At 33.3% G+C, this 15,203-nt stretch overlaps 1 protein-coding gene across 2 annotated transcripts in view; it reads right to left on the minus strand.

The window, feature by feature from the left end:
• IL1RAPL1 (interleukin 1 receptor accessory protein like 1) overlaps nucleotides 1-15,203 on the minus strand; it is an 877,062-nt gene that overhangs the window by 352,213 nt on the left and 509,646 nt on the right. For both annotated transcript variants that reach the window (XM_039335732.1, XM_039335731.1), the window contains exon 4: nucleotides 1,176-1,362. In XM_039335732.1, coding sequence (XP_039191666.1) covers nucleotides 1,176-1,362 — 187 coding nt within the window. The remainder of the gene's footprint in view (nucleotides 1-1,175; nucleotides 1,363-15,203) is intronic.

Consider the following 15,203-nt stretch of genomic DNA (forward strand, 5'->3'; position numbering starts at 1 on the left):
GACATGTGGAGAACAATTAGGAAAAAAAGTTGGCCTCTTTTTCATGGGTATGACATGTTTCATAAATAATTAAGACGTCCTGTGACAAGAGGCAGTGCTATGACCACTACGCTATCCAGCTGCTATATTTACTTTTGTACTACTATCTACTTGATCAGAGGTATGGAGTATTAAAAAAGGGAATACATAAACCAATGATTGCGAAAGAAGTACCATGGAAGGTCCGGAAGGACAGAAGAGGAAATGCAGGAAGCATAATCTATACTATAGCCATTTATAAAATAGTTATTGGCTTCTATATTGTTCTTAAATTGCTTAAATTCCCATGGTTGATTCTTCCATGGCTGAGTCACTAGTTCTAATAGTGCTGTATCTGTTTGCATGATCCTTTTTTTGGTGGCCCTTCTTGTGCTGTTGTACTTCATATCTGCTTCTCAGGTTTTCTTATAGTCTGTCCTAGCCCTAATCCTAATCTTAATAGAAAGCATTTTTTTCTGGGCACTTAGTTTTAGTTTTATTAAGAGAATGATGCAAATTTACTTGTTTAAAATGATGTCATTGTTTCCTTTTCCATAGAAAATAGCTTTCTTTGGGTAGGGCAATTGGATGAAAGTATATATTTAAAGAGGGTGACACATTCATGTTGTGGGTGCAACATTTTAGTTTTTTTTTTTTTTAAAGTACAGGAGCCATTGCCTGAAATGTTAGTTATTAAAATAGAATATCACTATGTGTCCACCCTTGCAACCTCACTTTTAAAACCTAAATTATGATTTATTTTATTCATATTTTTATTTATGTACAGAACTGTCTTGTTAGTACTATACACCAAGGTTTTTAAAAACTATATCACTATGTACTATGAATGTGTCTATTATCTAATTGCCATATTTTGTAATATATAAAGAATGCAGCAGCTATGTATAAAATTGAAAATATAAACAGAGAAATTTCATTTTCAGAAGCCAAAAAAATGACCTACTGCATTTAGAAATTTGTCTATCAAATATCACCTTGCTTCTGTTTTTTTCCCATTTTTAAGTTAACCTTTTTTAAATTACAATTCTCAAAATCTGATGAAGCTGTGCATACCATCTATAAGAAAAATTCAGATACTAGAAATGGAGCAAAACAAGACATGTAATATTTTGTTCAAGATTTTTAATATTTCTTACCTTATACCATAAGATTTCTGGCTCTCTATATGGAATTAAAAAATCTTGTATGTCGGGGCATGAAATTTCTTTGCTTTTGCTAAGTTCAGCCTTTTCGAAATATTTCATCTTTGAATTGTAGCACAGACCAGTATCATTTTCACCCACTGTCAGTGAAATGGAAACCTTCATACAGTAGGTTGAGTTTCTGCCATGGAACAAAATACAAATAATAAAAAATGGTTAAAAACAGCATTAATTTCCCCAACTGCAGTAATGTTTTTTCAAGCACAACAAGAATCTTCATCAGTACAGTAAAATAGGGGGAGGAGAGACATCTAATTTTCAATTTTTATTTAATTTTGAAAAATTAGTACATTTCATTTACTTTGCACAAAGTATTATACCTCAAAATTTCCTTAATTCTAATTATTTTCTAATTATGGCAAGACAAGTTCCTGCACGGAGAGAGTAAATTTATAAAGCCAGTTATTTACTAATCGGTATTAAAACCTTAATGTTCCTCTGTTGATCAAAAACTACCACAACAAATCCTTATAGCTGAACTAATCAGTTTATAGCAATATATTTTAACCCTCCCAAATTCCTAAAACTTTGCACCATAAACATAAAAGTTAATTCATCTATTCGTTACATTATTTTTTGAATGAATAATAGTAAGACATATTCCCTATAATATTTATTTAAATTTAACTACCACCCATCTCACTCTCAGAGTGACTCAAAAACAGAGTGACTTGCTTAATATCAGCCAATGTAAACTGCAGCCGTATAAATAAGACACCTACTCATTTATTATATTCCTGTACCTCTTTACTTTCAACCGTTCTGCTGAAGTGACTTAAGAATACAGCACTTTCTGGTAATATAAATAAGAACACAGTCAAAACTTCCATGTTTTATGTTCTACGTGACCCTTTTCTCCTACTTATGCAGTTTCATTATATTCACAGAGAAACTGGAAAAGTGTGTCTCAGTTAGATGGTGCTGAAATCTTACAAATAGAAATGCATATGGGAAGTATTTTGTTTCAGATTTGTTTTGTTTTGCCTGGGTGGTTTAAGAAAACATATGAGTCTTTTTGCTGAACCAGCATCCAATCTATTTGGATGTTTCTAAGCATGACTACACATAAAGTGCATTTATATTCTCTCATACATGATCTGTTGAGATAGTAATTTGTATGTTTGGTTCATCAAGAAAGACAATACAATGATATTTACAATTTGTGAAATAAATAGAAAATAGAAAAATAGAATAGAAAATGTAAATGAAAAAGGATCACTAGATCTTGATTTTAGGGGATAAGGAAATGTCTATAAAGGAAATGATACTGTAGCATTTATACTTATCAACAATATCTGGAGATAATAGACCTCCCTCTTCCCCCCCTTTGAGAATAGGCAATGTCAAACAACACTGAAATCATGAAAATCTTTCTCTTTGTAACAACCTTCAAATATGCCTTATTTCCTATCTATATATGCTCTGTGGAATCCTACCATGATTCCAACAAATCAAAAGAGTGATCTCTTTTGGTTTGTTGTAGAAAAATGAATATTAGAGGATCAAACTATTTAGAGGCAAACTATCTAACCTGAGAATCTGCCATTCCTGTATGTGTGATTGTCACTGTCATTTTACGCTATCAGAGGAAAACTTAAATATATGTCTTATGGGAACTGGTTAAGCAGGAGGGAATAAAATACTGAAATGCATTTATTTCTATAAAACACATCCATTCTGCTTGGGTGTATTGAATATTGTAAAATGAATTTAATTAGCTGATAGATTTACAGATTATATGATTTGTGTCAGATAAAAATCATGCTTTTTCTTCCACTTCCATTGGAGTAAGCTTCTGATGTTCACTACAGGTAGTCCTCCACTTACAACAGTTCATTTAGTGACTGTTCAAAGTTACAACAACACTGAAAAAAGTGACTTATGTCTATTGCAGCATCCCCATGGTCCAGTGGTCAAAATTTAGACACTTAGCAATTGACTCATATTTATGATGTCTGCATTGCCTTGGGGTCATCAGCTTCTGTGATTTTCTGACAAGCAACGTCAACGGGGAAGCCAGATTCATTTAACAACCATGTTGCTAATTTAATAACTGCAGTGATTCACTTAGCAAATGTGGCAAGAAAGATCATAAAATGGAGCAAAACTCACTCAGCAAATGTCTCACTTAGCAACAGAATTTTTGGGCTCAATTGTGGTCATAAATCAAGGATTTGTAGCCCACCCAAAGTCAAAATTAAAAAGAAGTTGGTTAGAAACATCTTAATGTTTGAGATCTATTATTATACACAGTTGTAGTTGTAGACATATTAGGATATTAGCAAATTTAAATCCTTGTGGATATTTAAATATTGTCAACTGATGCAAATTTATACGCTTGGATCCTATCTAAAAATTTACATGCTTGAATTCACTTCATACCAAAGTAAATAAGTTTCTGGGGAAGAGTAAAAGATACATGTATTAATCTTCTTCTTATTTTATCCAATTTTCTGAACAATATGGTTACAACATGTAGCGCTTAATAAATTAAGAATCATTATGAACAATTTTCCTCCTGCTAATTGGAGGCTCTGATTCAAGTGGTTACAATCCAAATGGAAACTCCCTGTAGGTTTTTCATTGTGTACTAAAAATTGGTACAAACCTCACAGTCGGTGCCCTTTTCAATATTGTACCATTACTAATGCAACAGAAGTTCATCCAACCCATGTTTATAAATTGAGGAAGAAACAATTAATATGGTAGAACTTCTATTCACTATCAATATAAATGTATAATAGGACAACTGTCTTAAATGCTAAGCTATGTTCCAATATTTATTGTTAACAGGGCTTTATCATAGGATAAAAAGTACAGGATAAAGTTACTGTTTAAAAATTTCAAATGTGTAATAAAATTACACTCAATATTAATATACGGAGGCAGATCAGAAATCAAGTATGGACTATCTATGCTCAGAGATTAATTATACGATAATTATATTTGATTGAATTTATTTATTACACTGATAATGTAACACAATGGCTGAAATAAAAGATTCCAGGGAAAGGGAATTATTAAGACTTCTAAATGTATCACACAGGTATTTTTGCCCCAGAGTATCCAGTTCTCTTAGAAGAAGAACAGCTTGTTGGCAACTCTATTTTGATGGCTTTTGAATTAGAATGCAGTCACAAGGTACTGCTTCTATTACTACTACTTTAGAACATCAACAGAGACCAAGTTCTCATTAATGCCCCTGGCAAAAGAATTGGGAAGGGAAGAGAGCAGCAACTAATGAAAGAAGATTATAAAATCCTTTTCTCAAGAAAGATCACTTTGTGTCAGTGTCAGTGTCAATGTCAGTGTCATTGCCATTAGGTACTATTTGAGTTTATTTTCCCCCAGATTTTGTGCTGTTGTCATTTTCTGTTTTACCCAAATTGTTAATCATAATATTTTATATAACTGATTCTTGTTCTTGCTCTGTGTTGGAAGTGGTCACTTAAACAGCACTGCTTACTTTTCAATACATTCTGATCTTATACCTTTTGATACTGTCCACTAATTTGCTTCTTCCCTGAGCTTAATTCATTTTTATTCAAGACAGAAAGTCTAGATTGGCAAAAGTTCTCATTGATCTACACGAGCTATTAACTGATAGCATCTTACAATTGCACATTGGATCTTGTTAGATGCCCAACTTGCCACCTTCAAATTGTGGCTAGTCATAAAAGATAATTTTAAAAATGCATTTTTCCCCACAATCTGTAGATTATGGACTATTTTATAGTATGCAACAGGAAGTCTTGTTGCTGCCATAATGGGCCCATCCTGACTCCTGTAAAATCTGAGACATCCCAAAACAATCAGTGTCATGTCACTTTAAAGAGGCGAAAAACAAAGCATAGGAAACTATTTCCCTACTAAAAGAAAGCATAGGAAACTATTTCCTTACTAAAAGGCACTGGGATAGGTTGTGGTTTGAGTCTGAAGAAGCCAAAGTGTTGTGGAACCAGATTTTTGTTAGCATTGTGTTTTGTTTTTACTACTTTTGTGAGCCAGAATTGTGTCTTTTACGGGCAATTGTATATGAAAAATTAAGAAACCAGTAAATCAACAAATCAGTAAATAGATAACACACTCAACATAGACACAAACAGACTACATTTATTCCTCCTTAACCACCACAACTGAGCTCAGAAATTTTGTTGTAAGTTATTGTGGTAATTAAGTACAATACGCTTAATTTTATGACCACTTTTATGCCAGTCATAAAGCAGGTTAAAGTGGTCATTTAGTAAATCATGTGGTCATTAAACAAACCATGTGGTCATTAAGTGAATCTATTTTCCTGAATTAAAAAAAAATTGAAACCAGAAAAAAAATGCTATAAATTGTGATCACTCGACACTGCAACCAGTTATACACAGTGCTTTTTTTCTAAAAAAAAAAAAAAAAAAAGGTGCCGGAACTCATACACGTCATACAACCCGCCTTGCCTACCCTACAAGGTTCCATCCCAAAAAGGAGCCGGAACGTCATTCTGGGCGTTCTATGAGAAAAAAAGCCCTGGTTATACATGCAAACAAATTGCCAAGCACCCAAAATATATTCACATGACTGTGTGTTTGTGTGTCTAGAGAGAAAATCATAATTCAAGGATGGGTCAGCAGTATCTTTTTTGGAGTCCATTGTAATTTTGAATGATCATTAAATAACCAATCATTAAGCAAGGACTAGCTGTAATCTTTCAACTGTAGACATATCATGATTTGAATTCACATGGACACTACTACAAATTGATTATCATTTCATTTTTTGAACAAACTAAAAGAACAAAAGACATGTTGTACAGATCTGTGTAAAACAAACAATAAATTTATATGAAAATTTTGAGGAATGTTATGCTATCAGTTTTGATTGGAGTCTCTTTACATACATTTACATAGGAAAACTCAGAAGCAAGATAAGCTATGATAGCTAGATCTATCCTATATATGTGTCTACCAGGTATCAATAAGACATTTATATTATCTTTAAAATGGGAAATACTTTAATTAATCACAGTTCATGTTTGTATAATAGTATATAGACATTACCCAGTTTACATATTTACAAAACAACTCAAAAACAAATTGTGTATTTGTTATTCTCTCTTTAAGTGTTATAGGCCAAAACAGCAGTCTTGTAGCATGTTATGAGATAGTAAACATACTGTTTCATCAAGTTTGGGTTGACATAAACTATTTTGTCAAATCCATGTATGGACAGTTCATTACTAAATATATTAAAAATAAAAGATAAAATAATGCAAGCAATTACAGTAGGGCTCTCACAATAGTTTACCTAGAAGGAATGCAAGGAAAACATTGCAAGAGCTAATGTGCATGGATGTAAGTGCTACATCATATCTCCATCTCAAGAAAAAACTTTCCAACCAAGTAGTGCATATTATAAATGGATTTTAAATCTTTTGCCCGAAATCCATTTATTTAGAAGCAATAGAACATTTATTTTAGAAAACAAGAAATGATCCAATTGATTTTGCACATATGGTCCATGCTGATAAAGAATTGCTAAATATGTCCTCTGTTCGCTTTCTTGGCTGTGGGAACTAGCAGATACCATGATTCATTCTAGTACTATGATATAATTATTTAATTCATTTGAATTCACTTGCCTTTCCCTTTCAAGCAGGCCAGCATACTACTATCCATTTCATTGTTTGTTTATTCCTTGATTAATTTCATTCTTTAATCATATCAAAAAATAAATCAGAAGTTCATGTAAATAAGGCAGTTGTTAACTCAGGATAACAATCGTACAAATACTACCTTTACCTTATACTGCAAAACAAATTAACTTTAATTGTAATATGCAAGAGATTTTTATTTCCCCTCTTTTAAAATTAAATCAACTTTGAAATGATAAACAACTAGATTTCGATTAACACCTCATCCACAAAAGACATTTTAATACCACAAGGTATTTGTTTTAATTAGCTTAGCCAAATTAATCACACCGAGAAACAGTGACCTGCTTTATTGTATGCTTCAGTTCTCAGAAGCGGTCATTTTTAAATTATAACTTATTTAAATAAAATAAGCAAATGTTATGGTTGCAAATTGTCATGAATTTTCAGGGTATTTTGAAAATGATGCCATGCTTAAATCTCTATCAGAGTATAGTGCACTATGCTCATGAATTAGATTACATTTCTCTTAATAAGATTGTCATTTATTGGTTTGTTAACCAACTGGTACATTTGAGATATTTTTGAAGATGAACAAAAGATGGTATATATTCTGGAAATACTAGAATCATTTTGATTCTTTTATTTCAGTGTGTTGTTGGATTTTGCATTAACTTTATAAATGAGAAACTAAGAAAAGGCAAAATAAAATTATTCATCTTTGTGTGTGATTATATAAATCAAGTTGAACAATGATAAGCACTATGTTCAATGTTAGTCCTACATAAAATTATAAATTAAAATATTTATTATACACTTCAACTCAGTGGACTAACAGAATGGCTTCAGTACAATCAGTGATGGAGAAAAAAAGCTGAAATAAAATCTGCGAATAAGAGAAAGAACAGGCAATACTTTATGCAAAAAAGAAAGAAGAAAAGCAAGAATTCACAAACAAATTTCTACTAAGAACATACAAAGGACACCTTCCTTCTTTCCTTTCTTCTTCCCTTCCTCCCACCCTCTCTCCTACTCCCTTGTGTTTTTTTTATTAGTAGTAGTTTGGAAAGTAATAGGAGCTGATTTGAAAGGGCAACATAAAGAAACAAATGTTCCACACTTACAGACCATCCATTCAGCAACTTCTGGAAGTTACAATAGTGCTGAATTTTATGCCCCATTTATGACAATTTGTTCTTCGCAGAGTCCATCAGTCATAATATTCCTGATCACCAATATTTTACAGTCAGTATGTGTTCTCCTATTCCTGACCAGAGAAATTGGAGAGAAAAGGATTGTAAACTGTTCGCTCTTCCACACATAATATGATCATTCCGGCAGCCTGCTACAGGTGCACTACATAAACAGCTTATAGTACTTTCTTGAAATCTCTTTTTCTTCAATATTTCTGGTATGAGAAGGGAGGGAAGAAAAAAACCAAGCAATTTCTGAAGGTAATTTCTCCTTTGCCACAGAGCAGAGAGATTAGAAGGCAAAGGATTGCAAGAAAGTATGCTGTTTGCTGTTCTACACATTGAAAGCAATCTAATTGTGCCAGCAGTGGGACAGACCATTATCTTCATAAGTCTCTAACAAGGATTCTTCAGAAACCTGTAGAAGGTTGCAAATGTCTTATCAATAGCTATAGCTGCTAAAAGCCATCCAGTTATTCCTTTATGTTATTGTTATCCCTTAACTGTTTTAGAATTTTTCCACAATTTTTTTAAAATTCTTCTTTAATCGTTATTGTATTCCCTTTACAGTTACTGTAGTGTATTGCTAGTCTTTCATGTATTTGGTCTTGGACTATAATTAAGATCAATTGACATTTCTATAATTTTATTTTATAGTCTCTTTCCCCATATGTGTGTGTGCAAGAATTTAGTAGGAATTTGATTTTGATTTGTTTGAATTGGCTACCAAGAACCTGGATAATTTCACTTTGACCATGACAACTTATTTTTTCATTACTGACTACTGAACAGGTTGGCAGTTCTTTATTCTGATTTTGAAATCAGAGTCAACTTCAGAATCATGTGAATGTGGAAAATAATAAATTAGCTAATGTTATTTTTAAAATGATGCAACAATGGTTGCTATAGTTGCATCTCCTGTTATTCCAATTCCTCCAAAAATGGTACTTCCTTTTCCAGGGTTATTAGAAGACACATATAGTGGTTTCTTGGATACATTCAAGTTTTTATCATGAAACTTGTACATGTACCTGAGACAAACTTAGTTTTCCATGAAATGTGTTCAAGTGGGATTTATTCTTAGTCTCCTAACATATGGACTGTAAAATAGGCAATTTTCATTTTAGACAATAATGATCTTATGATGGATAACTGCCAATTTAATATGTGTACATTCGTGTTTCCTTTGATGAACTTGACAGATAACTGATCAATTAGTAAAATGTTACAAGATACAGTAACTGCAGAGTAAAGGTATATTTATAGACTTTTAAATGTATTAGAGAGATGTGAGCTGGAATAATATATAGCAGGGGTGTCAAACTGCCAGCCCGTGGGTCGGTTTCATCATACCGAAGCTGCGCCCACCCCATTGCCAGCAATGCAAAAAGAGTTGCGATACTATGTGACAAGTTTGACACCCGTGATATATAGCTTTATCTGATAAATTTTCTAATGAATTTTGAAATATTCTAGATCAGGGGTGTCAAACTGCTGGCCCATGGGCTGGATGCATCATCAGGAAATCATGCTCACCCCATTGCCAGCAATGGCAAAAAAGCTCCGATATGTTGCTTGACGTCACATGATGTCACGAGTTTGACATGTCTGTTCTAACAAATTTTATTAATTTTTCGATTTTTACATCCAAGTATTTAGGAAGCAGCATGGTGATAGGGTAATCAATAGTCCAATAACAAGATCATTCATACATATCTCAGGTTACATCATTAAAAGTTCCCTCTCTATTTCCTTAATTATTATATCCCATTCAAGTTAATACATTTCTAGTTATAACTCAGTCAATCAATACATTTGTCAATATAATTTTAATTATACATATCCAAGTCCTGTTTTTAAATTTTACTTAATTCCAATTACCGTGTTCCAATTTAGCCTTTAATAACTATAATATTTAGACTTCAGGTAACCCAAATTTCCCTCATTTCATTACAAAATAATTATCATGTCTAAAATACACATATTGTTCATAGAATTACATTCTTACTTTGTTTCACAAGTATATTCTATTTCTTGTCCTGGTAGCTCCTCATTTACTAATAAAATATCTTTCATTGTCACAAACCCATTTCCATGTTATAATTCAAAACTATAATCTAATAGCTAATTTTCATTTCCTTTATAGATCTAGGTCCTAAATATTAAATCAATCAATCAATATCTCTAAAAATATCCTTAAGTAAAATTTTAAGCTATTCCATCATTAGTCAGCAAAAAAGAAAAAAAGGAGAAAGAAAGTCCCATTTTTAAATCTAATTCTGGCTTTCTTTTTGTGCCAAGCAGGCTTCCATACCAGTGCCTTTAAATCCTCAGATAGGTCTCCATTCATTCCTACACATGTTGTTTGAATCAAGGGAGAGAATCCAGTTATTAATTTTTCAAAGGAACTGGCCCCTTTGTAGTTATTAGGTTGTTACCCTAATAGTTCAAGTCTCCATGTTTGGTTTAGGATATTTGTCATCAGTTCAATCTGGTCTTCTTCTTCTTCTTCTTCTTCTTCCAGTTTTGTCTGGCTAGAATAAAAAGTCATGTCCAGTGTTATAATTGTTATTTGATTGTCTAGATTGTCTAAGTTCTCAATATATATTTTTTGTTGATCAATTTCTGTTGCTTTTGGAGTTACAGTTACTTTAGTTGAAATCAATATTTGATTATCAACGTTCTCAGTAAATTGTGCATGCTGTTGTGTAGAATCCTCTTTGATGTTAAATTGTTCCTCTTCTGTTGTTTTTTGGCTTGTAAGTTCATCAGCTGGAGTCTGAGCTTCAATTTGTAGTTTTGGGGTGACATCTTTGTCTTTCACTCTGGAGTTCATTAGCTCAGTGGCTTCAAGGATTTTTTTGAGTATAAGTTTATAGTTAAGTTGTGGGTAAAATTTCTCCATTTCTATGGTGATTACAGATAGTCTTTTGGTGAAGGCTATGTTTAGTAAAAGTCAGCAACCATCACCTCCACTATTCATAGAAGTTATTTTCACCAGCCAGCTGTTTCAAGTTCTTATCTCTTTTAGATAGTGTGAAGGGCAAATCTAGGAAGTAAGCAGGCCTCATAGTCAAAGAATTTCAGTTGCTGTACCAGACTTCACCACAAGATATCCCCAGTAGGCTATGAAATCTTTTTCCAGATACCAGTTAGGCTTTTATCCAGTTAAAAAATATTCCAACTTAACAAATAGATAAGAGAAACGTTTTGGGACCCCAAAGTATCTAAAAAAATTAAAATCCAATTATTTAGTTGTTTAGATTAGTTATTCTTTTCTTTTCTTTTCTTTTCAAAACTTAATTTCCCAAAGTAGGCAGACACCGCTGTGTTAAATGTGGGAAAGAAATTTCAGAAGGCTTTCACAGGAAGATAGTTGGGGTAAAAGAAAGGTAAGGAAAGGTCTCACTCAAATCCTCCATGGTGCTTTCATTGTGCTTGGTGGTAATTTTGGCTTTTGGCTGGTACGGCTTAATGATTGGCCATGTTGATGGCCGATCTTTTCTCCGACGGTCCAAAGGAGCTGCCTCAGATCAAATAGAAGGGCAGCTACCCTTCTGCGATCTGTCGAGGGTCCTCCTCCCAGTCATCGCCCCTCCAAGGCAACTTACGACCCTTTTCAGGGTCACCCGATGAAGGGAAACTGGGCAGCAGCGCCGTGATCCAGAACCGGAAGCCCCTTAATCCTACACGTCTGTTCTAGATCATCAGAACATACCAGATACCTTAGAGCATTTGCTCCAATGTGCTATAATAAAAGGTTAAACACCTGAAATTCACTCAGATGAAAAAAGAGAATTTTGTATTTTTTCTACACTCATCCTCTTTTCATCCTCACTCTTTGGATACTTCTGAAGTTGAATACACACAGTCAGAAGCAAATATAAATCCCCTTGTAAAGTAGACACAAAGCAGCTATGAATTGGGTATGTGTCATCTTTGTGGCAACTTACCTGCCCAGCTAAACTCTTTAGCATGAGTCAGCTTTGAAATACCATATGTGTGGAATCAAAGGCTGTATTGCTAGCAAGTGTGCCAAATATTCCAAGCCTGAATATTCAGCAAATGGGAGAGCTGTGGTATGATGAGAAAGCTGAGGGCAATCAAGCAATTAAAGAGTAGTTAGAGGTAAAATGCAGAAGCAATATTTTATCCTGCCTGTTATTCAACAGTCTCCATTTGGTTCTGCTTTCTGCATTTCTGGAGTGGCACAATTTATTGACAAAGCAATTGCACAACAATTTGCTTACCTACTCAAATGACTAAACCACAGAGTTTTAATACCTGGCTGAATCATTGAACTTGCTACTACCTCATTATTGATGGACATCTAGAAACTTTATTATTCCATTGACTTTTTCTTTGCATGTTGTCATTGTCTTGAGGATAGACTAGCAACAGACCTATAATATTGATATTAACTGGATCAAGGAACTCTGTCAGTTACATCCCACAATTGCTGAGATCACCATTTTCGGGCTTCAAGCCTCATTATGCCATTAGTACTGGTCAACAAGTTATTCCTTATCTTTTATCAGAACCCACAGATATTTTTGGAAAGAATGGGAGAAATATATTACTACCAGTTAGGTGTCCTGTGATTATGTTGTTAGTTTAGTTCCTAAAGTCAGATATATACTTAGCACCTATATCCTATATCTGGAAACGAATTGCTTTCTTTGAAGGAAAATAAGGATCACAATCTGTAAAAGGGATTTATAGATCTTCATCTCCTGCATCTGCTCCCATATTTTTTATCAAAAGGATAGCTATCTGAGAGTGGTTCACTACTTCAGATTTTTAAATTCTGTAACCATTAATGATCACTGCCCACTTCTACGTATCTATATAAAACTGCAAAAGTCCTTTTTTAACTAAATTGCACATGAGGGGAGATTACAAAAAACTGTTTTGAATGGATAAACCCGCCTTTGACATGTGTAAAGGAAAATCTGAATACATGATGATACCTTTTGTCTCTGAAAATCCAGATGGCCATATTGAATATGTCAAACATGTTCTGAAAATAGTTCACTCAGATAGGCTGCATGCTAAGATAAAAATGGTGCTTTTGATCTTCCTTCCCTGGACTCTTTGGGTATATAATTTGTTCAGAAGGCATTTTGATGGATCCTATTAAAGTGGACATTCTTTCTTAACACACTTCTAAGACTATCAAAGACATGGGGATTTTGTAATTCTTACATATATTATGTATGCATTATGCAGAATGCAGAAAGGCGGAGTAATCTAGTTAAGTGGATTTCATAGACTTATTCCATGATGTGAAACAGCCTTTCAGGTCCTAATTTCTAATGTGTGATCCACACCCCAACTGCTGTTTTGCACAAATATTGCCAACTTTGCATTAAACACTATTCATGCCACAACAGATATAGAAAAGATCTGTTGTCTTTAGATGCTTTTACCCTCTGAATGTAACTATTATGTTTTAAAAAAAGGCTGCCTTCCAACATTGGAGATATCTTTTGGAAAGTTTAGCATGCCTTATCTAATTCCAGACTGAACATAACAATTGAGAACATCCTCAGACTTTTCATAAAGTCGAATTATGTGGATCCAATTTATTTTTCTTTTTACTTTCTACATTATCTCTGTTTCTAACTTACTGAACCCACAATATGATGTTCTCTCAATTATAATTCCCCCCGCCCCATGTCCCACCTTTAACCACAATAATAAAACTTGAGAACTTTGCTTCCCTTACATTATACCAATTTCAATTACTGGGACCCTGGGGATAAGGAGACACACTGCTGATTTTAATTATCTAGTTTGCATTTATTATGCAAATGTATAGGTTTGGACAGATGACCTTCAGATAACCTTGTGATAATTTCTTCTCCTTTTCTTAAACAGAAATATCAACGTGGTTGTCTGCATATTTTCAGGCAAGTATCAGGGAAGAGTCTTAAACCTCTGTTGTGACAAAGCATCCATGGGGTGAATTTTTAGAATTTACAACAGAGTATGTATAAAGAAATAAGTTTACTCTTATTGCATTTGCTGTCAAGTCAAACCTTTAATTACCAAATGAGCTGTATTGTTATAGTCCCATTTCTCTCCAAAAGGATCTTAGAATAGCAACTGTCTGAATTTTATTACTGACTTCCAGAATATCAGTACCTTACAACAGTTAACTGGCCATAGTTAACAATCAAGCAGTAAACAATACCCCAATTAAGAAACTACCAGCTCAGATAAACAATAAGACAATAAATATCAGCCTAATCAAAGAACCACCAAGAACTTTCCCATCAACATTGATAGAGCAAGCCACTTGTACACAAAGAGGGAGCAAAGTGCACTCCTTCTAGCACTGATATTATCTAGTTGTGTAATGAAATATCTGCAAGAAAATGACAAAGTTCATAGAACACTAAGAACTTCACAGTTCAACCCTGAGCTATAAATATTTTCTTCTGTTGGTACAGTTTTCATACTTATGGACACATTTGCAAAATTTCTCATTTTGTTCCATGTAATAATTGCTAATTATTTCATTTCATAAAGAGGCATGCAAAATTTACAGAGATTTTTGGAATGCCTTATTCCCGTTTTATTCATTTTCTATCTCCTCACCAAATTTGGATGGTAAAAAAGAATTGATTAATTTATTTATAGAATAATATTTTTATAACCATATTTTATTATTTTTTTATAATCACAAATCCTTAATATTTCATCAGCAACATGTTGTCTGGGTTCCAATATTTAGCTTACTAATACATGTTAAACTGCTTTCTCTCTACCTCATTTTTCCAGCCATTATTAAAATGTATCCCATGTATCCCATATTCTGAATCTTCTTTCTCCTTCATTTTCTATCCATTTCTGCACAGTCCAAATTTTTCCTGATTATCTCTTCCTCCGCTGGTAATTCTTCATCTTTCCAATGATGAGCAAATACAATTCTTGCTGCTGTTAATACGTGCAACATTAAATATACACATTCTTTCTCATAATTTTCTGCAATCATACCTAACAGAAATAATTCTGGCTTAAAATCTACGTGTATTTGTTGTCATTTTCTCTTGATATATATGCTTGATCAACATCTTTTAGCCTTAGGGTATGTCCACCAAAGATGATAATATGTGCCTGGTTTTT

This window comes from Crotalus tigris, unplaced genomic scaffold, assembly GCF_016545835.1.
Source record: "Crotalus tigris isolate CLP2741 ecotype Arizona unplaced genomic scaffold, ASM1654583v1 scf7180000017658.5313226, whole genome shotgun sequence".
Lineage (NCBI taxonomy): Eukaryota > Metazoa > Chordata > Lepidosauria > Squamata > Viperidae > Crotalus > Crotalus tigris.